This window comes from Vanellus vanellus, assembly GCF_965231255.1.
Source record: "Vanellus vanellus genome assembly, chromosome: 16".
Taxonomy (NCBI): Eukaryota; Metazoa; Chordata; class Aves; order Charadriiformes; family Charadriidae; genus Vanellus; species Vanellus vanellus.
In genome coordinates, this window is record NC_138921.1 from 14,657,748 (window position 1) to 14,682,211 (window position 24,464).

The 24,464-nt window shown below is 57.9% G+C and overlaps 3 protein-coding genes across 3 annotated transcripts in view; 2 read left to right on the plus strand and 1 right to left on the minus strand.

The window, feature by feature from the left end:
• Positions 1-1,197: 1,197 nt before the first annotated feature.
• On the plus strand, positions 1,198-7,654 carry CCDC63 (coiled-coil domain containing 63; the record flags this gene model as incomplete). The annotated part of the gene is made up of 12 exons (XM_082491930.1): positions 1,198-1,314; positions 1,625-1,788; positions 1,941-2,130; positions 3,252-3,371; positions 3,865-4,046; positions 4,593-4,774; positions 5,268-5,488; positions 5,942-6,016; positions 6,415-6,607; positions 6,989-7,186; positions 7,368-7,479; positions 7,564-7,654. The coding sequence occupies 12 exons, from the start codon at positions 1,198-1,200 to the stop codon at positions 7,652-7,654; spliced, it is 1,845 nt and encodes a 614-aa protein (XP_082348056.1).
• A 570-nt stretch (positions 7,655-8,224) lies between these two features.
• MYL2 (myosin light chain 2) lies at positions 8,225-12,920 on the minus strand (the record flags this gene model as incomplete). The annotated part of the gene is made up of 7 exons (XM_082491748.1): positions 8,225-8,410; positions 8,538-8,586; positions 8,672-8,747; positions 9,962-10,066; positions 10,969-11,044; positions 11,737-11,826; positions 12,807-12,920. The coding sequence occupies 7 exons, from the start codon at positions 12,918-12,920 to the stop codon at positions 8,312-8,314; spliced, it is 609 nt and encodes a 202-aa protein (XP_082347874.1). The 3' UTR covers positions 8,225-8,311.
• Positions 12,921-22,661: 9,741 nt separating this feature from the next.
• The window catches only part of CUX2 (cut like homeobox 2), a gene marked incomplete at both ends in the record, with an annotated part of 71,894 nt that continues 70,091 nt past the window's right edge, over positions 22,662-24,464 (plus strand). Inside the window, one exon of the mRNA XM_082491873.1 lies at positions 22,662-22,703. Coding sequence (XP_082347999.1) covers positions 22,662-22,703 — 42 coding nt within the window. The remainder of the gene's footprint in view (positions 22,704-24,464) is intronic.

Sequence of the window (24,464 nt, forward strand, 5' to 3'; positions counted from 1 at the left end):
CATGGAGAACCTGTCCACACTCCCAGTGTGTTGACGCTGTTGTGGCAACCAGGCCAGTGCCTGTTCCACAGAGCCTGGGGCAAGACAGGACCGGGACTGGCTCCCTGCCGGACTCTCGCCTCTCCTGTGCTTCCCACTGGAAATAACGATTGTTCCTTGGGAATATCCGACTGCTGCTGTGGTCTCATCCCCTGGCTGGAGAGGAACCGCAGCCCCCTGCGGTGGGGTGAGCTGCGCCGGGGGGGACGGGGGAGCTGCAGCGGGGCTGGGGGAGGACCAGCTTTTGGAGGTGAGGGCTGCAGGGTTGGCCCCAGTGCCCTCCCCGGCTGCAATGGGATGGGAGCAATGTCCCCTGCTTGCGCTCCCCAGGGGCTCTGCCTGCCGGCACAGGGGGGGTCTGGCCTCGCCAGGATTTCTATGGAAACCCAGGTACTGAACGGGGTGGAATAGCTCAAACCATCTGTTCTTCCCCTACTTATAAACTCGGAAAGGGGAGCGTGTTTCGCGATGACATCACTACAAATGCTCTCCTTTTATTCATCACGCAGCCATCTGTGATGGTTTCCTCATGTGCCAAACACGCGAGCGGGTGCTGAGGGACGGGCAGGGGGACACAACCACCCCCTTACCCGGGATTCATTTCTCCCCTTGGAAAGCAGGCCTGGCCCCGCGGAGGCTTCCTCGTCCCCTTCCCGAGGTGTCTGCGGAGCAGCTGGTGGAGTTAGCTGGAAGAAATGAGGCGCTCAAAGGTAAAAACTGAGGCATGATCCAAAGCTGAACTTCTCAGGCGCTATGGAGGATCTGCCGTGGGGATCTCACCTGCAGAAATAAATACTGCAGTGTGGTGAGACGGACCGGCGGTTGGGAGCCAGGCTTTCTTTTGCCAGCAAGGTGTTGGGTTGTGGTCGGGCTGATTCTGCCTGTCCTCTTGTGCCGGTGTTGAGGCCTTGGCCTGAGCTTTGGGTGTTGGGGGAGGCAGGGCTGGGGAATATGGGTGAGCTGAGGACACAGGTAGAGGTGGATCTAACTGCCGCAGCTTCAGGGCTTCCCTGTTAGGCATTTTCTCAGCTAGAAGTCACCTTCCCACAGCCGGGGATGTGAGAGCGCTCCTGCTCTGCTCCTGGGCAAACTCAGCTGGGTTCATTCATGTCCCCAACACGGGTGGGTTTGCTTCTGACTCGCGTGGTCCTCGCAGTCATGCTGGGTGATGAAAGAGGTGATAACCTGCCGTCACCTGCCCACCCCACTGCTGGAGGTCTGCACCCTGTCCTGGAATCAAGGTGCTGGCTGCGGCTCAGCCGCTGTGGCCAACAGGTACTGATTTTGGTTGCTGTTACCACCTCCTTGCCCTGGGGAGCGGCGGTAGGGTGGGGGTGGGTTACCCAAGAGCAAAGCACCTGGTGGACTTTGCTCTGAAGTGGATCAGAAGTGCTCATGGAGTTGATTTGTGTGGCTCAGTGTTTTGGGTGGTAACGAATATCTTAGGTGGCAGCGAAGAGCTGAAGCTGGTGACAAACAGCTGGAGGTGGTGATGCCATTAACCCACTGCCCTGTGTCCAGCTCCGCTGCCTACCACTGCTGGTCATGTTTGCTCAAGTGACCAAACTCTCCCTCTCTGTGGCAGCGGGGAGGGCCCTCTTTGAGGCAGAAGCTTTCGGACTTACCTGCGAAGGAGAAAGAAAAGTTGGCTGAAGCCGAGATCAGGAGACTGCAGAAACAGTTTCAGATAGCAGCGGAGAAGAGGAAATCTTATGGTGCCAACGTGAGGCAGCAAATGCAGGCTCAGGAGTGAGTGCAGCTTCGCTCGGCTGCATTGTGCTGGGAAAGTTCCTCCATGCCGAGATCTGGGGACCCTGGTGCTGACATGGGGAGGGGTAAGGACCTGCTCCGGCACTGCAGGTGGGATGTCCTAAATGTAATTTGTTGTTCCGTTTTTACAGAAAAGAAATAGAGTCGCTGACTCGAGAACACGAAGAGGTGTCATTAACACTGAGCCAGATCACGTCCCCGAGAAATGCAGTTCTGGATGACAGAAATTGTATGGAGGTCCAATGCCTTTTGCAGACCAAGTATCAGTATGATTCTCTGATTAGAGACAGAAAAGCCCTGTTAGCTGACCTGGACAACCAGGTAAGAGCATCTGGCCCATTCCCTGGCTGAGCATGCTAGAGCAGAGCAGAGTGAGTCCTATGGCTGAAACTCCTTGATGAAAAATGCATTTAATTTGGGACTTGGAATATAATGCTACCTCCCTTCTGGCAAAAGACACACAACAATGACAAATGGATAGAGCCAGGCTCTCATTCAAGTCAGCAGCACTGGCTAGAAAAGTAAGGTCTGACTCTCAACCTTATTGTCCCACTGGTCTCTTTGATGGCACATACCTGCCTGGGGTCACACAACATCCCTCTGCTTTTCCCTTGACTTTTTTTTCTCCTGAAAAAGAGGTAAAAATGGGACACTTAGTTGTGCTGCCTGAGACATGGTAAATAGAGGAGCAGCAACATCTGAGGGATGTCCCATCACTTCTCCTGAGGACAGCCTGGTTGGATTTGGTCAACGGTGGGGTGGGAGGCCAAGGGAAACCCAGCGCTACAGCAGTAACAGGTCCCTGCAGCTTTCTGCTCTGAACAAGCCATCCGTGACAGAAGTCAGGGAACATGCTCGGGTAGTTTACAGTTGCTAGAGGTGCTGCAGAGCTTTCCACAGCAGGGTTAGCTTTCAATCAGGGATCTCTTGGCTGAGTCATGCCTCCTCCACCTGCCCCCTGCTTTGTTGTTCTCCAACTACTTCATTCTTCTCACGGATTTATTTCCTCTGGCAGCTCCCCACATCTGGCAAAAGTTTTCCTCCACTCATTTCCATGGAGGACTGCACAGATCCCTGTCTGGCCAGCACAATACCACTACCAAAAAACCATCCTCCTTGCCTCTTCCACTCTACAGAGTGCTGCGGTGCCTTGTTCAACACCTGCTGAATTTCCCTCCAGAGGCAGCTGCCTCTCCTTTGTGACACGAAAATAAACCCATTCCTAGTTACAGTTTATGTTTCTGTGCGTACAGGATGGGATCCTTTGAGATTAAAGCCGCTTCTATAACTGTGAGCTCATTAATGACATGGTTGCTGTAGTTCAGGTCAACAGAGGGTATTTTCTTTGGCTAAGTGTCCTGACAAGAGTCCAGACCGTAGGGGTGGAGATTAAACTTTCCTTTTTTTTTTTTTTTTTTCCCCCTTTTTCTCTGTGTCTGCAGATAGTAGAGCTGGAAAAAATGATTGTGAGGCAAAACCAGATAGCAGTCAAGGTGAAGCAAGCAAACAGTAGCAAACGGCTGCAGAAGCAGATTGAGACACTGGAGATGCGTCTAAACAATGTAGGCAAACATTTTGCAGACCTTTGGAGACCATGTGGGGGGCTGCACCGAGGCCTGTGTACAAAATGTGCAAAAACCAAAAGGTCAGGACAAAGGGCAATGGTGCAAATGCCTTTGGTTGGCAGAAGCTGCCTAAAGGACCTGGCTTGTTCCCCTGGCCTGATTGCTCCCAGAATATCTCAAAGGCTCCTTCAAGCTTGCTGACCCAAATGCAGCTCTTGTGCTATGCCAGGAAGCCTGAAGGTCTGCACCTGTTTACTGATAAAACCGAGCTGCCTGAAGCCACCTTGCCTTCGACAATGCCAGCTCCAGCTCTCTGCCGTCATCGGCCTGGCCTACCGTTACCTCCCCTGTCTTGGGGAGGAGGATCGTGCCGGGCCAACGTAAAATCTCTTGGGCTGTGTTTGCCCCGGCCCTGGTCAAGGTCTTTCAGCAGAGACCCGAGCCCCCCAGTCCTGCACCACCTTCAAACCTTTTGCTTCCCTCTTGCCAGGTCACTGTTCATTTCAATACCATCCTGACCAGAAATAGCAAGCTTCGAGAAGAGATTGAAAACCTGCAAATCCAGAAAGCCATTTTGGACAACTTCTACTTGAAGCTCCATAAGAAGCTGAATCAGCAGAAGAGAAGGATGAACACAGCCATTGAGCAATCCACACAAGCCTACGAGCAGCGGTACGTGGCCATGTGAACCCTCTGTGGCCAACTCGGCACCAACGGGCAATGCCAGTGATGACTATTGATGTAGAGACCTATTGCAACTTCAGAGAGAGGATTCACCGTTCTTGTCTAGAGCTGGGTGCTAAGGGTTGGGTGCCTGGTCAGTGCAGGGAGACTGGTACCTCCAGGGTGATTTACTCCACCTATCCCAGATGTTTCTTGGGATGGGGTGAATTGCCCCATGGATCAGCCTCTGTCCTCTGAGTCCCACCAGAGCCCACATGGGGGGGGATGCAGCAGACCTGGAGCAGGGGCCAGACAGCTCCGGTCAAAGTAAGCCTGGCTGCCATAGTTGGGTGCTGTGTCTGAGTACAACCCCCCCCAAGAGCTATGTTAGCTTGCCGATGGCCTTGGGCTGACAGCTGCATCAGGATGAGAGCCGGGCAACATGCACGGCATCATGGGGGCTTTGCTAGGTCAGACACAGTGATACGTGGGAATGGCCAGGAATACAAATCCTTATATCTATACTTGTTGTAACCTGCTGCTTTCTGTGTGCAGGACGGAGGCTCTGGCAAGGATTTCAGCCATGAACGAAAGGCACAGCAAAGACACTGTCCAGTACAATGTCGAGCTGCAGGAGCGGGAGCGTGTCCTTGACCAGGAGACCAAACTGAAAGCCTTTACGCTCACCAAATTTACGGATCGCTCTGAATTGGAGGAACAGGCCAAAAAGAAAAAAGGTATCAGATGAGAGGAACCAGGTGCAACTGGGACCGCAAACCAGGAGTCTGCAGGGTTGGCAAGGGGGCTGCTTATAGCACTGCGCCCCAAAGGCAGGACCTCTGCCCTGCCTGCAGGCTCCTTCACCCACCCTTTGCCCTACAGAAGAAAAGGATGAACAGTGATAATCAAGTAAGGCCACCAAAACCCATGGGTCTCGGGGTGCCCTTGGGGAAGAGGGAGGGACAGGGAGGCAGGGAGCTGCCCCTGTGTGCAAGCATGGCTCCTTTTACCCTCCTGAGGAGGGATCCAACTGTATTTGCCCCATTCCCATGAGGACAAGTGAGCTCCGTGCTCAGTTTCTAGGTGAAACAAAGACATCCTCTGCCCCTCTGGCACTGTTCGCCCCTGCCCCAAGCTCCCTGCCAAATCCCACAGCACCCGCAGGGGAAGACTCTGCAAAGGACAGCCCACAGGGACATGCACAGCCCAGGCTCTCTGTCTCACCCTCAGCCTTGAAGGCAGCCCAGCGGGCCAAGAGGAGCCAAGGGGAGAGCTTTGAGAGCCGGGAGGTGGCTTACAAGCTCCTGCTGGAGCTGGCGGAGGACGGGGACATTGACCGGATGCTGAATGGCTTCATTGAAAAGGAAGAGAAGAACTTCGCCTGCTTCAGCTATGCCACTGAACTGAACAACGAGATGGAGAAGATACAGCAGAAGATCACGGACCTCCAGGTCTGTTCCAGGCTCTTCATGTCTCCTCATTCTCAGCCGATGCTTTTGGGCTGGGGTGGGTTTTTCCTCTCCCATGTGTCCAGCATCACTGTCCACACTAGAGCCTGGCCCACAGCCTGCCACAGAGGTGGGATTAGAGGAATGCAAAAATATAACTCCAATAGAAAAACGCTGCGTTCTCAGAGCTAAAAGTGTCTCAATGCTGCCACCGTGTACCCAGCAAAAATACTGCAGTATCCAGGAGGGCCAAGAGCTGCCTCAGCGTGGGGGACTGGCTTGAGTGAGAAGTGCTGTGGGGTCATCACTTACCCTTCTGTCTTGGGCACAGTGGTCGCTAGAGGGGTCAAGTGGCATGTCCCTGCTCCCAGGGCAGACGGATGGTCCCCAGCCTCTGTGAGACACGTCTGGTGGGCATTCAGCCAGTACCCTCTCCCTGTGCTTGTGTTTATGCAGGACGAAATTACGTCCCTTGTGACAAACCAGGAGTATGCAGAGAGCAGCAGCCTTCATGTCCTGCGGGAGCTGGAGGTATGGCGGCCGGGATTTCCCTCTGCAAGGACAGAGGACCACTGTCTGTCCTGGCACATGTCCTAAGGAGTCTGGTCCTGTCAATGCTGCTCTGGCCACCAGCTGGAGAAGCATGGGCAGAAAAGGGTCCTGTGTCGGCTTTGATGGCCCTTTCTCCCATTGCGTGGTGAGAGGGTGACTGCAGGGCTCCTGCCAGCCCTGGTACCCCGGCACCTGGGTCCTCATCTGTGGCATGGGGAGCTTGGGATCCCCTTCACAGAGCCTTTCCCCTGCAGGGATGGGAGCATCCTACAACCTCTCCTGGGATATCTCCAGTGTCCAGACTGGAACTGGCCAGCACTGGGATGGGAGGGAGAGCGGAGGGCTGATGTGACATCTAGCAAAACCTTTCCTGACAGGAAAAGCTAACGGAAACCACTGAGAAAGCTAACTGGTATGAAGACAGATGCAAAGAGAGCAGCAAACTCCTGGGCCAGCTCAAATCTGGCACGGAGGCCCTGTTCAAAGAGATCAGCTGCGATGCTACGAACATAATGAAGCAGCTCGGAGAAAACGGGCAGATCACGGATCTGAACCTGATGCAGTTTTTTGGTGGGTCAGGGCTGCCTGTATTTCCCCCGCCCCATGCCGCGGAGCTTCTATGTCCACCACCCGCTTGCATTGTGTTTTAATCGAGTTGTTTTTTTCTCCCTGCCCTGTCATGCATGGGTGTTCCTAACGTGAATTTGGGGTGCCAAATTCCCCGCACATTCAGGAGCTAACCTGGCTGTATAAACATCCCAGTGGACCCCCAAGCCCTCGTTTTGGCTCTGGGTGTGGGACCCAGCCTTGGGCCCTCGCCCCTGGGGAGACAGGCTGCCTGATGGCATTGCCTCGAGGAAATCAATGGATCCCCTGCTCGGCAAACAGCCGGGGGTGGATTTGGGCAGGGCCGGGTGCAGGGCCCCTGCGGGACAGTGCTCTCTTGCTCAGCTCTCGTGGAGAAGAAGACCAACGAGCTCCTGTTGATGGAGTCCATCCTGCGCTACATGTCGGCTGATGGCTCGCATCCGGCCCAGCCCTTCGCCAACCCACTGCTGGACGGCACCGGGCTCCTCCGGCTGATGGATCGGGCCCGGCTCTGCCCACCGCCCCCGGCCCTGGATAGCACCACCAACGCCATCGACGCCTGTGAGTGTGTGAGGCGGGAGGGAGGGGCGGTGGCAACACCGCCAGCCAATCCGCAATTCCCCGCTGGCTGCCCAGCCAATCCCCCGCTCTCAGCTATCCTCCCCAGCCAATCCCAACCAGCCTGCCCCACCCTACCGGGTATATAAGGCCCGTGTGACGGGGCGGCCATTTTCTTGAGCAGTGGAGGTGCCGCTGGACCACGGCCAGCTGCGCCAGCTGATTCTCCAGAGGCGGGAGAAGGAGCGGGGCAATGCCGCCGGCACGGGCAAGAAGGGGAAGAGTAGTGTCAAGGTGTGAGAGCCCGGCGGGAACAAGTTAAATAAACAGTTTGACTGTTGAGCTCCCCCTCTGCTTTTTCACCCTGGCTGTCGTTCCAGCTCCTTTCCCCGCTGGAAGGAGCCCAACACCTTCTGCAGGCTTCAAGAAGCTCGCCGGGTGATATTTCGGCATGGCTTCGCCCACTGCTGACAGCAGCCGCGGCCGAGGGTGGGAACAGCTGCTGTCCGGCGGGGTGCCATCCCCCATTGTGCAACCCAACGTGCTTCCCGCAGCCCGGCATCACGCGGCTGCAAGGGAGGAGATGGGGACCACCGTCCCAGTCCTGCACCACGCCTGCTCCGAGGGGCCCGGGGAGGGTCTGGGGGGATGCAGTGGGGATGAACACGCTTGCTGAGTATTCCCTGCTAAGCTGGGAGAAGCGGGCAGCTCTCAGCTGCCTAAAGCAAAGCTGAGCTTACTCCTGGTCCTGGGCTGGTGGGACCAGATGGCTGCTAGCCACAGCCCAGTGCAAAATGGCCTGTTTGGGGCTGGGAGCTGGGCCAGGCTGGGAAACGGCAGGGCAGAGGGACCTGAGAGCATGCGAGAGTGATGTGCAGTGGAGCCGGGAGGCTGTGGGCAGTGGGGTCTGGGATGGGGCTGGGGGCTCCCGCTGGGAACAGATGCACCGTGCAGACACACCACGCAAGCCCAAGCAACACTCACACCAGCGGCTGGATTTCCTCTTGCCAAAAGGCAGTTTAATGCGGAGGCCATTCATGTGTTGCCCAGGGGGAGAGGCAAAGGGACCCCTCCGTCCAACCTAGGGAGAGGCCATCTCGTGGTGCCAGCCCCCATGCCGAGCATGGGCTAGTCCTTCTCTTCGCCATGTGTAATGACATGGACAAGGTTTTTGTAATCCAGGTTGCCAGACATGTCAGGGGGGAAGGCTGCGAACATCTGATCGATCTGCCGGGAAAGAGCCAGGGTGAAAAGGCAGCGCAGAAAGGGTTTGTGGCTGGGGCTGAGAGGAGGCTGGGGGTCTGTCGGGATGGAGGACATGGGAGGTTGGCAGAGGGTGGGAAGGAGCGCGTACCTCTTCCTGGGAAAACCTCTCGCCCTGCGTCATCAGCATTTCTTTGATGCTGCAAACAAGAGAGCGTGGTAAGCACCAGGGTGGCCTCGGTGGGGGACACCTGCCCAACCCTCCCCGGGCACCCCTGCACTCACTAGGCGGATTTCAGGCCTTTTCCTTCTGGATCGAACACCTTGAATGCGTTCAGGATTGTCTCCTCTGGGTCAGCACCTGCAGACGACACAGCCACGGCCATTGGAGGTGGCAGTGGAGGAAGCCAGCTGCAGCCTCCTGCTTCCCCCAGCCTTTGGGAAGAAGATGAGGGGTGCGCTGGGAAGTGGGGATCCCACGAGAACACCAACCCCGCAGCTGGCGCCTGGGACACGGGTGGTGGCACGTAGAGGAGCAGACGGAGGGTTGTGGTGTGCCCACAAAGCAGACTGTGTCGCCACTGCCTTGGCATCCAGTGTCTATCTAATCTTTCGGGTGTATTTATAGAGCTCCAGGCACAGGCCCTTGGGGCCGTGTAGCCTCCTGGAGATCTGCGGGGAGGCTGCATGCCTTGGGTTGCGTAAGTGATACAGGGTGCCGCCGGATGGGGCTGTTGGCTCAAAGTCACACCGTAGCCAGTGCCCTTGCCAAGGTGGCCTCCAGTGCCACCATTGGGGTCAGCAGGCTCAGAGGGGCTGCAAGATCTCCTGTCCCCTCATTTATGGGGACAGCAGCATCACAGCCTGTTGGTTTTTTTAAATGGATGGGGAAACTGAGGCATGGAGAGCTGATCATACCCCCCAACAGGTTTGGGAGACATGGGTTGAGATACAGGTCCCTGGACGGGCAGCCCCAGCCCTGCCTTTGGGACTGTTGGTATTTCAGGCCAGCATGAGTTTGGGGGCACAGGGACCTCCCTGGAGACAGTTGCTCGGGGTACATGATGCTGAGTTTGTCCTATCTGCAGTGTCTCGGGATGGGGAGGCAGGGAGAGTTCCCAAGTCCAGGATTTGGAGGATGAGGACTGGAGGAGCTCTTGGGGAGAAAAGTTGTTGCCAGTGATGGTCCCACAGAAGCCTCTATCTTTGTGGGGGGTCCCTGTGCTGCCACTGGGAGAAGGTGGCACTAAGGGATGTGGGAGGGATGGGTGAGGGAGATCATTTCACAAGTATCCTGTGGTTGTCCCCCGGTGTCACCTGTTGGCCATGGTGTGGGAGGCGTCTTTGCTCTGACCCACTGCCTGAGCTCTGCAAGCCACAGTATGGCAGTCAGCGCCACCTGCCTTTCCTTTAGCAGCTCCCATCTGAGGCCTCCAAGGAACCTCTGATGGGTCTCACCTGGAAGGGTGACGGAGGCCCTGGGAGTTGGGTGGCTTCCGCAGGTGGAACAGGATACTGGTGATGGTGTGGGTGCCCACCAACACCCCCTCCCCAGCTCCCCAGGTGCCCTCTCACCCTTGAGTTTCTCCCCAAACATGGTGAGGAACACGGTGAAGTTGATTGGGCCAGGTGCCTCCTTTATCATCTCATCGATCTCCTCGTTTTTCACATTCAGGCGCCCTAGGGGAGAGCAGCTTTTGGTGAATCGCGTGTCCGTGTCTGGCTGCAAATGTGTGCGGACCTCTGGGCTCTGCTTTATGTGCCGGAGGCTAAAAGATGCACTTCGGGAACCTTTCCCTGGAGGTTTTTCTCCACCTGAGGGAAGTGGCACAGCCCTGGGGAGCCACTTCTAACAAGGAACGGCAGTAGCAGAAGTGAGGAAGGGAGAATCATGTGCTAGCAGAGAACGGGTGGGCTGGACATCTCCAGCTCTAGTTTCTCAGGCTCCAGGATTGCAGAAGAGAGGGCTGCGAAGGACTGAGCTGTGCTGCTTCCTTCCCGCACTGCCCCGTGGATCAGCCTGCTTCAGCCCTCCTTGGGAGACACTTTGGGGCAAAACCACGAGCTCTGTGGTTCCCCCTGGCCCCCGGTGTCAGAAATGAACAGGACTGAATGCCTACGTCCTTTTGCCTGAGGTTGGGTTGTCTTTGGGACTTCCCGGCCCCATCACCGGTTTGTGCTGGCCTCCGTCACGAGAGAGCCGAGATCACAACTTCACAGCTTCCCACAAATCCTGTAAATCCCCCTAATGCCCATACACCCAGGGATGCCGTGGGATGGGCAGAGCCAGGTGCTTCTTAGCACATGAGAAGACGGAGCATTTGGCTGTGTATGACCCAGGAGCTGGCTCTTCTCTAGAATCTACGGGATTAAACACCCGCTGCAGCGGGAGCTGCTCTGAGTCACCCTGCGTGGGATCTCACCAGACAGCAGAAGTGGTTTCAGATCAGGAAGTTTTCGGCAAAACAGGAGACCCAGTTAACCACCAGGGCTTGGTTAAATGGAGGCTCCCAGCTGGTTTCTCAATAGGTCTAATGTCATCAAAACTCTTGGGGAGGGGAGGGTCCTAAAAGGGGGCTCACCAAGTGCAGCAAACGTGTCTCTCAGATCCGCCTTGTCGATGAAGCCGTCCCGGTTCTGATCCATGATGGTGAACGCCTGGAAGCACAGGAGGAGAGCAGGGAGCTCAGGGAGAGCGGTTCACCTTTGCAAAGGCTTTAGTATCCTCTTCCTCCTCCTCTCTTCAACTTGGATGGGACAGGGGCACTTTGGGCCCTGCCCAGGGTAGGGCTTTGGGGCTCCTCACCCAGCGAAGGAGCAAAAACTTAACCCAGCAGCAATCCTGGCTCCTATGCCCTTGGGCGGTGTAGGGTGATGGCTTCCTACAGCAGCGCAAACCCTAATACCCTACAGACCCTCTGTCTTGGACAAAGCCCTCTCGCACGGGGATGAGATCAAGTGGGGAGGACAGTCTGAGCCATCAGCTCCCCCAGCTGGGACCAGTTATCCCTGTAACTGGGATCTACACAGGACTGTGTGCCAGCTGTGCAGGGGGTAAGTCATGAAGAGCTCCTGGCATGGCAGGTAGGAGCTGGCTGGGAGATGTCCTCCTGCTCTCCTGGATGCTGCCGGCTCCTCTGCGGGGCGTGGGCTCCTAGGAAGCTTTGAGGCAATGCCGTATTTAACAATGTCACCGAGTTCTTACTCGCACTTTTAAAATAAAACCACTCAAAACCGGGCATGCTGCCGCTTGTCGCAAACCAGCTGTCACCGATCTGAAAGCGCTGAGGAAAGAGCTGAAGGTCACATCGCATCAAGGACCCTCGGTCATTTCTATCAAACCCACCTACCTCTTTGAATTCCTGGATCTGGGCCTGCTCGAACATGGAGAAGACGTTGGAATTAGCACCTTCAATCCTCTTCTTGGCTTTCTTGGGTGCCTGCAGGGGTTCAAGTATGTATCACTAATTCACTGGCTTTTTATGGTGTGGAATAAAAGCATGAAACTACCCTATTCTTAGTTGTGAGTCCTTCACGGTAGCTCTGGGTTGGCGCCACCACTGCACTTGGGTGCTCGGTGGTTTTCCCATGCATGGCTCAGGAGCTCTGGGCACGTGCAGCTCTCAAAGATACTGAGGGATGTTAAGATTCCTGCTTAAATTACAGCTGCATCTTTGCTTTTGTGATGAATCTAGGCAAATAGATCCGAGGAAAGATGATTTGGGAAATCATTTCTCCACCAGAGGCTGTGGCAGGTAAAAGGATCGGCACTGGGGTGAGATCTTCCCTGGTGGAACCCCGGGTTTGGGAGCGCTGCTGAAGTTGCACGCAAGGGCTGTAGTTGTTAGGTGCTTCCTTACCTTTCTGTGCCTCTCGCCAAGAACACAGCGCTTATTAAAATGTTTGCTTATTAAAAAAATCTGCCTCCTCCTCTACTGAGGCTTGAAACAACCAGAAATGGCTCGATGTGTCTTTTGAGCAGGAGCGGAGGACAGAGCCACCCGCCTTCCCTCCCTGCCCCTTGTGCCCCGGGCTGTCCGCGTGCTCCGGCAGCCTCTCCCTCTGACCAGGAGGGTCTGCCGGGAGGAGGCAGAGTGGCAGGGTTTGGGGGGACATAACGGCTTTTCCTCTCGCTGCATGGAGGAAGGGAGAGCAGAAAGATGGCGTTTGGACCCCAAAGCGGGGTCTGCCCCAGTTAGAAAGCTCTGCTAGCATGGGAGACGCCTCTCTGTTCCCCGTGGGATGCTTTCGATGCAGCCAGATGCTCCCCGGCTTGCTCTCCCCCTTTCTGGGGCAGAAGGGATCCTTGGCCGTTACACCCCTGTCGCCTCCACCGCTCCCTGCCCGTTAAGGCTATCCTGGTGAAAAAGCTAAGAGATTTTGCCTTTTCCCGCTGGACCTTTGGGCTCTCGGTACTCACCATGGCTTCACACAGCCACCGATGTTGCTGCGAGAGGCGTCTCGGAGGCAGTCCCTCGCTTCCCCTGGGCTGAAACAATAAATACATCCCACTCTGGGTTAAAAATAACCCCATGCCCACTTTTGGCTGTAATAGGTAAGTTAGCCGCCCCCCAACCCTGTTGTCTCTGACTTTCTCTGTCCCTCTCTCTCTAATCTGGAATAGCAGCTTGTTGTTGTCACCGGCTGACGTGTGACATGTGAGCCAGAGAGGGTTTCAAGGTTAATGAAGTGCCAGGAGGCCCCGCAGCTCCCACACTGGAGATGCTGACCCGTGGCAGGGACTGCACAGGAGCAATCCCACCTGCGTTTGTCACTCGGGCTGCGGCCGGGCTTTTCCTCTCCGCTGGGACATGCGGGAAGGGACCCCTGGCTACAGTCCCCCAAGCCTTGGGACGTGGATGTTTCACCACGGTCCTGCCAGCCATCTTTGGGAGCCTTCATGCCCCATCGCAGCGTTGGCATGGTAAAGCCGGGTGCTGCTCGGCTGCTGGAGGCGGAGGAGCCCCACCGCCGTGGGTGCGATGGGGTCCCATCACTTGTAACGCTCGAAGAGCAGAAGAGGCCGCCGGCCACCTCGTCTCTGGACGAAGGAGACCATCCTGCCGCAGCGCCGGCTCAGATGCAGCACCCCATCCGAGAGCACCGGGATGAAGCCAGAGGTGGATGCTGAGCTCCCGCAAAGCCGGGCAGGCACGAAGGGCTCCTCTCTCATCTGTCACCCCCCACCGAGGCACCTGTCACCCGGTTAAGCCAAACACTTGCTTGCCCTGGTCCCTGCCGAGACACATGCAATTAACCCTCCCCATCCCGGGCCCTGGCAGCCGGTGCAGGGCCACCTCCTGCGGCACCCAGCAGCGGTGGCACTCACACTGCCACCCGCCGTGGCCGGAGGGACCCACTGAGCCCACGGGCAGGCGGGCAGCAATCCTGCAAAACGTCTGCGGGGGGTCCGAGCCCTGTCCCCGTCACCCTCGCAGAGCAGAACCGCTGGCGATGGGGGTGGTTCTCTTTTGTCTTCAGTATTTTTAGCCTCTTCGTTTCATCTCCCTTCCCTCTCGCCTTGCCCTGGCGTGGCGTGGGTGTGCCGGGGTGGGAATGGCGCGGGGGGAACCCCAGCGATGCTCGTCAGCCGCCGCCGCCGCCACGGCACCCCCCAAGCTCTGCCGTGCCCTACACGCCTGCCACCCGGTGGCTTGGGTGCGGGGGGGGCTGCTGGCCTCGCTGCCCGCACCGCTGCCCGCCATCGTCCCCTCCGTGTGCCGAGGAGGTGAGTGGGTGAGCGGGGGAGGGCTGGGACAGGGCTGGGAACAAAGGCGGCATGAAACGGGATCCCCGGAGCTCCGGGCTTTGCCCAGACGCTGCCCTCGTTCCCCCGGAGGACACAAATATCGTGTTTAATCCCTGGCACTCGCCGCTCGGTCGCACCTCGACGCCCGGCTGCCGCGGCCGAGCCAGCAAGGATGGCATTGCGCGGAGGATTTAAGTAGGTGGCAGGGAAATGCGTAGGGAAAAGTGCCCGGAGAGGAGAAAACTCCATGTCCAGGAATGACTGCCTTGCCTGGATGGAGCTGCAGCTGAGGAAAGGGATTTCAGGATGGGTTTTGGGGTCTGTTTGAGCAAAAGGGCAGGCGAGAGAGCCGAGGGGCAGAGCTGGGGTGAGGACCATCCCCAGGCACAGCCGGGGATGAGGGGGATCAATCTCCGTACGGATGCTCCCTCCTCCTGGCAAGTTCAGCTGGATTCATCGGCCAGCCGAGCCCAATTACCTTAATTTGTGGCATTAAGGAAAAATCCATAAGCATCAGGGAAGTGATGTGTAGCGGTTTAACGGGACTGGTGGGCTGTGGAGCCGCCGGCGCCGCCTGGGCACTGCCCGTCGCTGGCTCCGTGTCCGTGCCGGGCCATGGCTGGTGGCGCGGGAGGCAGCCCTGGAGCCATGGAGGTTTCCCAGAATATTTTTTTTTAAGGGGGGAAGCACCATTTCTGCCTGCCCAGCCGGGAAGAGGCCAGATCTCTGTCTCTCCCTGGTCTTGTCCACATTGTGGTTGGGGGCGCGATGGTGGCCAGGGGCTTCGAGGGGTTGCCAGCACCCGCAGGGGCCGAGCCCGGCAGGGAAACCTGGCCGAGGATGGGGTGCAGATGGCTGCGTGTGTTTCTGCTGTAATTTGTAAGACGGTACATCTGCTCCGCTGCTCACTTCTCGCTGTCAGATGGAATCCTCTGTGCTGCACGGGCCGGATCCTGCTCCCCCCCCCCCCCGCTGAGGACCCTGGTCCAGCCTGGGGATGGAGGTGGCTCCGAGCACATCTTTTCCTTCTCCTGCCGTCGATATTGGAGGACTTACTGGCATCCAGGAAAAACTGAGTGCTTTAAATATATATGTGTGTACATATATGCATATAGAGCTCTGTGGTGAACAAAAGAGCTTTTGGGAAGCGGCTGCAGCCGCTGAATGGATGTCAGGGAATAACACGCAGATCTGTGCCACGGCAAAATCAAGCATAGTCCCTCCTTATCTGCAAAAGAGCCTGTGTTTTACATGAAAAAGCCTTTCTAATTAATAGGACAGCCCCTCTTGAGCTCGATAAAAAATGGAGTCAAAAGGAGTTGATTAACCCCCGCTCTTTTCAAGGCGCGTGCTCTGCCTGAGCGAGACGTGTGCCTGCGCCCGAGCCAAGTCCTGCCCGTGGCCGATAACGGGCTCCCTTCGTCCCAGAGAGCCCGGCAGCATCGTGCCCACGGGTAGCCCCAAGTCTGGACATCGACGGAGCTGATTTGGGGGTGTTCGGGCCCCAGGGCTGACCGAGCGCGGCCGTGTCGGAGTGTTGGGATGCTCCAGGGTCAGCCCGTGCAGCCTCTCGCTCCACGCTCTTGCGGTTTCCTTACGAATATCTTTCGTTCCAACCAATATTTTTTTCTGCGATCGGATACATTTGACTAAACTAATACATATGTATACGCGCCGGTACATTCCCATTCAAACCAATGTAAATTACCTTTGACCAATACATTTTCCCGGGAAATCAATGCATTTTAACACTGGATAATATTTATGAAATTGAATTTTTTATTGAAGCTAATGCAATTCTCTTCTATTTTATGCATTTTTATTAAACTAATGCATTTTAAATTAAACTGTTATATATTAACTACAATGGCTGTTGGTACTTACAGTAAAATAATATATGTTTGTTGAAATCGATACATATTCCAAACCTAGGAATTTCCAGTTAACAAGGCTATATCAAATATAACAAATGCATGTAGCTACTTAATTTGATGCTTATATACAGACTGGTATATTTGTTTATTGGTAATGATTATTTTTAAAGGGAGAAAGCTTATTAAAGGTACAAAGATGGATTCCTGGGCAGCTCAGAGCTGCGGTCCAAAGCCGGAGGCGGTGGCCACCCTGTCCTCGGCGCTTACGCCGAGGGGAGCCATGGGGGTGGCCTGCGTGGCCCAGTGCTGGCTGGTGGCTGAAGCTTATCTCCTCTGCCACAGACATCCTCTGTGCCCTTGGCCACATCCCCGTGCCTCAGTCCCCATTACATGGGGATTTGGGAGCATCCTTCCCTCTGTTTGGGCTCACCCGTGCTCATCACACTCCCCCCCACCGCCCCTTCCTGCTGGCAGTGTCTTCAGGGGATTTCAGAGGGTTTTATCCCTCTCCCCTTGGTATTCAGAAGGTTTCAATGTTTAACAGCTTATTCCAGACAGGCTTAATTTAGCAGCTTTGCCTGATTCAGCTCCATTTTCACTCAGAAGTATATATCACCGCAGTAATGTTCAGGAGGATTTGCCCAGCTCAGGGGTCTGGGGAAGAGCTGCCGCCCACAAAACAGAGCCGGGAGCCGGTTGGCCTGAGGACAGGACAGGTGATGGGGCCAAGGACGGACCATACCCCCATCCCTGAGCTGGTGGCCCATCCCGGGGATGTGTCCTGTGCTGTGCGCAGGATGCGGCCCCAGGAGGCGGCGGCTATCCAGGCCTCCTGAGGCATGGCATTGACAGGAGAAAGCCATAAATAGCAGCATTATCCGCCGGGCACATGCCGAATGGCGCCATAGTTGAGATAATTTGGGCGAAGCAATAAAAGAGGAAAATTAATTAAAGAGCATGTGCTAATTGTAGGGGGAATGTGCCTGGAAATAAGTAGCCTTGGCAGAAACACGGCCGGTGGAGGGGCCCGGGCACCCTCCCCCTGCATCCTGGGGCACCCAGGGGGCACCGAGGGCTGAGACCGGGCACAGCTCAGCGCACGTCCTGCGAGAGCCGCGGTGGGCACCGAGGGGAGACGGAGGGGTGCTGTGCCCCCCCTGCGGTGTCTCAACCTGCACTGCTGTGCCCCCCATGCCCCCCCCTCCACCGTGTCCCTTCGTGTTCCCTTCGGGATGTCCCCCGCGGTGACCAGCCGTGTCCTCCCCCCCCCTCCCCCGTCCAGCTCCCCCAGTGCCCCCCGTGTCCCGCCGTGCGCCCCCGCCCCGGCCCGCTGGGAGGAGCTGCGGCTACCGCGGCGGCCGCCAGGTGGCGCCCTTGTAGCGAGCGCGGTGCGGGCGCTGCGCCGTCCCCGGCGGGGCGGGGGGAGGGAACGGGGGAGGGATCGGGGAGAGGGGCGGGGAGAAGGGCAGGGGGAAGGATGGGGGAAAAGGGCAGGGAGAGGGACGGGGGGATGGACAGGTGGAGAGAGGTGGGGGGAGAGGGGAGAGGGGAGAGGGGAGAGGGGGAGACGCAGGGATAGGGACGGGGGAGAGGGCAGGGGGAGACGCAGGGATAGGGACGGGGGAGAGGGCAGGGAGAGAGGGGGAGGGAGAGGGGGAGGGATGGGGGAGAGGGGCAGGGGCAGGGAAAAGGGAAAAGGGAAAAAAGGCAGGGGGAAGGATGGGGGAGAAGGGCAGGGAGAGGGATGAGCAGGGATGGGGAGAGGGGCAGGGGGAAGGATGGGGGGAGAAGGGCAGGGAGAGGGATGAGCAGGGATGGGGAGAAGGGCAGGGGGAAGGATGGGGGAAAAGGGCAGGGAGAGGGACGGGGGGATGGACGGGTGGAGAGAGGTGGGGGGAGAGGGGCAGGGGGAGACGCAGGGATAGGGACGGGGGAGAGGGCAGGGGGAGGGGCGGGGAGAAGTGCAGGGGGAGAGGGGGAGGGATGGGGAGAGGGGGAGGGATTGGGGGAGAAGGACAGGGAGAGGGGCAGGGGGAGGGATGGGGAGAGGGGGAAGGATGGGGGAGAAGGGCAGGGAGAGGGATGAGCAGGGATGGGGAGAGGGGCGGGGGGAAGGATAGGGAGGGATGGGGGAGAGGGGGAGGGATGGGGGAGAGGGGCAGGGAGAAGGATGAGCAGGGATGGGGAGAGGGGCAGGGGGAAGGATGGGGAGGGATGGGGGAGCGGGGGAGGGACGGGGGGAGAAGGGCAGGGAGAGGGATGAGCAGGGATGGGGAGAGAAGGCAAGGGGAGAGGGGCAGGGGATGGACGGGTTGAGAGCAGTGGGGGGAGAGGGGCAGGGGGAGATGCAGGGGTAGGGACGGGGGAGAGGGGCAGGGAAAGGGGTAGGGAGAGGAACAGATAGAGAGTGGTGGGGTGGGAAGGCAGGGAGAGGGATGGGGGAGAGGGATGGAGGTGGGCAGGGAGAGGAGCTGGAGGGAGAGGAGCCAGAGGGAGAGGGGAGATGGCTGTGAAACTAAATCACCTGCGGTAATGGGCTTCCGCGCTCTCAAACACTTTAAACAATTTGTGAGAATGTGGGAAAGAGATGGGAAAGGCCCCCCCCTGTACCCCACCTGCTGCCCTGGGCTGGGGGAGGCATCACTGGGACGGCCCCGTCCTCTCCACCTCGAGGAGGCAGAGACTCTGCAGCGGGGGGGGGGCACGGGGGAGGCGGGGGGACCCCTGCCAGGGCTTCATGGACCCCGGGAGCCAGGTCCACTTGGTGACAGCTGACGGGGGCTGTGCTGCCTTCCCCTATGCGGGATGGGGACAGAGCCCCGGGGGCCACCATCTGGGTCTCCACGAGGGTCTTTCTGCTCTGCACCCAGGGCTGAAGCTGGACCTGAGCTCCTGGCCAGCCCCAGGGCCCGACTCGTCCCTGCTCGCCCTGATGGCACTGCTGTCCCTCCTGGCATCCCATTGCCCACCTTCGGGACCAGGCGGCCGAGCGAGCTCACCATCACCTGGGCTCACCATCACCGCTGGCACAGGGCTCCCGCTGCCAACGTCGCCCCTCGGCCGCCTAATGGGGCCGGATCACCGCACAAAGGACTTATCATGTGGATCGCAAACGGCAGGAAGGCGAGAATAAATTAACACCAGAAATGGGAGTGTGCTGCAATCTGACTGTGGGTTAGTTTTTTGGGTTTTTTTTTTTAAGTACACAGCAAAGCCCCTTCCATATTTTAATTAAAAGCCTTTCAGAAGAGGAGGCAAGGGGCTGCCATTTACAACGGGCTATTGTCAGGCGCACAAAGCAAACCCTTCTGGAGACAAACTGATTTATTAACCTGCGCCTCGCGGCCCTCCCCGGGGCGGGTGAGCCCTGGAGGGGTGGCGGGACTGGGCTCCCCTGCTCTCCCCGGGGGTCAGCGGGGCGGTGCCCGGGGAGACACACGGACACGGGGAGAGCTGGGACGGAGCGTGCCACCCTGCAGCTCTCCATCCCTGTGTGGCACCGGGTGCAGCCCCTCTCCTCTTCCTTATGGCTCCCATTGATTTATTAATGATTTGGCCAAACAGAAGCATTCCTCCAAAGCCCACAATTTAATTTGCTCACCAAAGATGCCAAGTTAGTTTTGCTTCTGATTTACGAGCAGACTCTTCTCTTCCCTGGGCGAGAGAGCGGGGCAGTGATTTATGGGCGTGAGATCAGCCTTGTGGGCGCAGGGAGAAGGTCCCCTTGCTGGGACCTGTCTCTGATGGTGTCCAACAGCAGATGCCTGCAGCATCTTGGTCATGAACAGAATGAGCCGTCCCCGTTACCAGCATGGAGAGGACACCCTGGCATCAAACAGCAAAGACCATCCATCCCACCTGGGTTTATTGACCCACTGTGTGAACGACTCTTCCCCCCCCCTCCCCCCCAGGTCCTGAGAAAGGGATGGAAATGAATTCCCATGGAGGAATCCCCCCTCACACAGCCTATGCTCTCACCCCTGGCTAATTACAGCCTCATTAAGCCAAAGGAGAAGCACCTGCCTGGCACCACCAGCAGACCCAATCTCACTACAAATCGCAGTGCCTCCCAGAGGTTTGGGCTTTCTGATTTTTGTAGTTTTGGTGTTAAGAGAGTGCTTGGGTTCCCAGAGCAAATTTGGGTGCACCTGAGCAGGGGCAGTGCAGAGGCACCTGATGGTCGGGGTCTCAGAGCCTCCACAGAGTTTGCCATTGATGCCGGCGGGGCCAAGGTTTCAGCTCAGCATCTGCAATTGCATCTGGGGTTCGCTGTTCCAGGCAGATGCTTTCTTTTGTTGTGGCACCATGAGGAGGATCTGCCGTGGGACCCCCCCTTCTCCAGCCAGCTCTGGAGGTGGGGCACAGGATGGGGGAGAAGCTGGAGTAGGGCTCACAGGAGCATCCAGGCTCTCTCTAACACAAACTGCCTTGGCTCTTGCAAATCCTTTCTTTGAACTTTGATTTTCTGTTCATTTGTTCTGCTGCCTGAGGCATTTTGCAATTGTGGGATTGCGAGCGGCTCTGAGTGGAAGAGATGAGAAGAACGAGATCATTTCCTAGCTGTTTGTGCTGCAGTGGGGTGCCAAGGTAACTTTGGGTGTCTGCCTTATCCTTTCGGACAGTTTGCCATGCTCAGGTGAACTTCAGACAGCAAGAAGGAGAGGAGCAGACCTGGCCCCGTGACAGTCGGAAGCGCCTGTGGAGGAGGGTGCCGTTTGAAAGATAGCCTTTTTCTTTGGTGTCTTCTGAACTTGAATTGTTGCTTTTTAGTGGAATCTCAGGAGTCCTGCAAAATGCAGGTGAGGGCAGCGCGTCTGTACCTGGGCTGCCAGGTGGGGCCAAGGCCCGGGATGGCCGAGGTGCCGCTTCCTCCCCAGCCACGCGCAGAAGAAGGCTCCAGCGGTCCGAGGTCTGCTGAGAGCTTTGGGGCTGGGATGGTGAAGTGACAGCCGCAGGAGCACGTGTCCTGGGTTCGCTGGTGTCCACACTCTTGGGTGTAGCAGAGACGTCCAGGATGGTTGACCACCTCCCTCCAGCCCATCCAAGCACGGGGATCTCCACAGTGGCAAATGGTGACGGGTAAGGTGGTGTGGACCAGCGTGCTGGTGAACGAGGGGGCTGCAGCCTGTCGCCCTTGTCCTCTTTGCGGTTTCCGAGGCAAAGCAGTGCCCGTGGCTTGGGAGCCCGGGGCAACGCGTCAGGACTGTCTCCTTCTCCATAGGGTGCTGGTGGCCCCAGCTCACCCCGAGCTGGGACGTGGGTTTGCGTCACAGCCTGGCAGCTCCCCCAGCTCTTCCATGCGCAGAGACGTGCACGTGTCTGCACGGCAGCTCGGGGGCTTACCTGGTCCTTAGCAGGAATATTAAAACGCTGCATTTGCTTGGTCTGCAAATACGCGTCTGCGAACTGTACCCGAAGGGGCGGCTCAGCCTTTCTGCGCTCAAAGGCGAGTGGTGACCAGCGGCGCTGGGGTCCCTCCAGTGCAAACGCGGCAATGGCTCTGCTGGGAGGGTACCGCTTTCCCCCGCGGAAAGGGAATTTGCGCTCAAAGCCCTTTGGGTGTTGGTGGGGTCGGTGTGATGGGATATGGGGCAACTTGGGGCAGAAACCATAAAGATCTTTTTTTTTTTTTTTTTTTTTTTCCTTGGTAGGAAAGCAAAGGGGGTATTTCTGGTTTTGTTACTGGCCAAGTGTTACTGGCTGTGCCTCGTTCTGCTCTTGAAGTTGAGTTCTTCAGGGACCAACTGCCTTAAGTCATTTAAAAATATAGCCCTAAACCAGCCCGAATTTGGGAATTTTTCTGGCGGTGGTGTGCTGTGAGCACGTTGGCTGTGGCAATTCCCACCAGGGTCAAAGGTGGCGGCCGCGTCAGGTTAGAGAGGGGGGGGGGGGGGGGGGGGGGGGCAAAAAAACCAACAAAAAACAAACAAAACCCTGAAAAAGTTTAACTGGCAGCTTCCGGATGGTGATTTTCCACCTTCCCGGGGCCGATGGGTGTTTGTAAACCATGGCTTTTTACGAAAACAAACACAAAACCCAACAAAACCAAGAAAAAAACAAAACAAAACAAAACAAAACACCCTAAACACGAAAATCGTCAGTTGCACAGAGGCTCTGCGCCCCATTCCCCCGGCCGGGGGGGGGTGGGGGGGTGGTGTCGGTCCCAGGACCCCCCTGCGGGCGATGCCCACGGGTGGACGTGGGGGTGTCCCCCTCCGGTCCCCCCCCCCGTCCCCTCCCCGCGGAGCGCGGGCGGGGCGAGGCGGCGGCAGCGGCGGGGCCGCCCCCGGCGCTGGCGGCGGTCGGGCACCTCCGCGCTCCCCTCCGCGCCTCTCCGCGCCCCTCCGCGCCGCCGGTCTCCCCCAAGATGGCCGCCGACGTGGGATCGATGTTTCGATACCGGACGCGGTTTGATGTCCGCCGGCTCCAGGTTGGTGGTGGCGGCGGCGGCGGACGGAGGGGGGGGGGGGGATCCGGGCGGCCGCCCCCATTCCTCCCTCCATCCCTCCCTCCTTCTCCCCCCCCGCCCTCCCTCCCTCCCTCCCTCCCTCCGCCCGCCCTTCCCCATCGATAGGTATCAGAAATTGATCCCCGCCGCCGCCGCCGCTCTTTGTTCGGCGCCGCCCGGGAGCATGGAGCAGCGCTAGCGGCGATGGAGCCGCGCCGCCCCGGCCCCCGCCCCGCCGCCCCCGAGGTGACAGCGGGGCCGGGAAGGGGGGGGGGGGTGTGGAAGGAGGGGGGGGGGGGGGCGGCCGCCGCTCCGCCCCGGCGGGAGGGGAGGGAGAGGAGAGGAGAGAAGAGGAGGGAGGGAAGTTACGCGGGATGAAGTTGCGGGGAGCGCGGTCCCCCGCGCCGCTCCGCCAAGTTTCTGGCGGTCGCCGCCCGCGGAGCGGAGCCGCAGGTGCCCGCGGGCTGTGAAGTGTCCCCGGTGCGTGTGTGTGTGTCGTGTGTGACCCCCACCCCCATCGCCGCCTCCTCCTCCTCCTCCTCCTCCTCCTCCTCCTCTCCACCCCCCCCGTCCCCCCCCCCCCGGTACCGGGGCCGCCTGTGTAATCGCATCCCCTGGCCGTGTCCGGAGCCGGGCGGCGGGAGGGCAGAGACTCTGTACCGAGATGATGGATGCGCGGTAGCCCCGGGGATGGCGGAGCGGGGCTGGCCGGAGCCCCGCCGCTCTCCCATTGTTATTCAGGGCCGGGGGTTTGCGGCGCCGGTGCTGGGGCTCGGTCAGCTCTAAACGACGGGGGAAGGCGACCGGTATCGGCCGGCCGGTGGCCCTGCGAGCCGGCCCGGGTGAGGGCTGGGGACCGGCGTGCGGGACTCGCCATGGATGCGGCGGGAGAGAGATCCTTTGTGGCTCCGGGCAGGTCACGGATGCCGTATCCCGCCGTAGCGCCCGCGGGCTGTGAAATTACCGGTAAGTCCTTTGTTAACGGGTACGCGGGGGAAGGTTTGTCGAGGGGATGCTGACAGTTTGTGACCTTAAATAGGCACCTATGTAGCGGGGGGGGGGGGGGGGGGGGGGGGGGGGGAGGCGGATAATTAACACAATAGCTCTCCCAACATAATGGGATGAAACCCAACCTGGATCTACTACAAAAGCCGAAACGCTCATTTACATGGATATTAAATGGGTTTATCCCTGTAGGATATTACGGAGTTTTAAAATGCAGCGTGCTTCGTAGGGGAGTAAACAGATTGAAATGCGATTTATGGGGCTTCGGTAGTGTATCAACAGTTCCAGCATTTAATACATTTTGGCTCTTAAGCAGATTACGTGCTACATCTGCGCTACGCGACCCTAAAAGTAATGCAGGTACCGCGGCGGGTCGGCTTGCCATGACTGCTCATTTATGGCATTGTGGTCGGAAAGGGATTACGGGTCTAAGCGCTTCGGATACAAAAGCGTTCCTCGCTACATCACACTAATGACTTTTCTTGGGTACGCGCAGACCTTTATTTAAAGACAAATATTGGCAGCTACTTTTCTGTGGGTTTGTCGGAGGAGCTGGGGGTGGGGGGGGGGGGGGCAGAGGTGGGCCGGGAGGTGGGCAGCTCTCCTTCCCCGCCGTTCTGCTTGACCGGGTGGCTGTGGCTGGGTGCGGAGCTGGAGAGGGAGCAGTGGGGATTGACTTCTGTCCAGGCAGCACTTCTGCCGCCTCGCCGGGATCACGGTGGGAAAGGTGACCTTGTGCCAGCTTGGCCTAATGCCCTCTGTTTTAAAAAAAAAAAAAAATTAAAAAAAAAAAAAAAAGGAAGGGAAACAATCCATTTATTATTCTTCCAAGAGCTTCCTTTTCCTTTTTTCTTTTTTTTTTTTTTTTTTTTTTTTCTTCCTTTTTAATGCATGTGTCTGAGCAGCTCTGCTGGCCTGGGGCTGGCCGGGAATGGCAGAGTTTGAGCAACCCTGGTGAATGGTGGGCATATGTAAAACGTGTAGATAATGTGCTACTCGGCA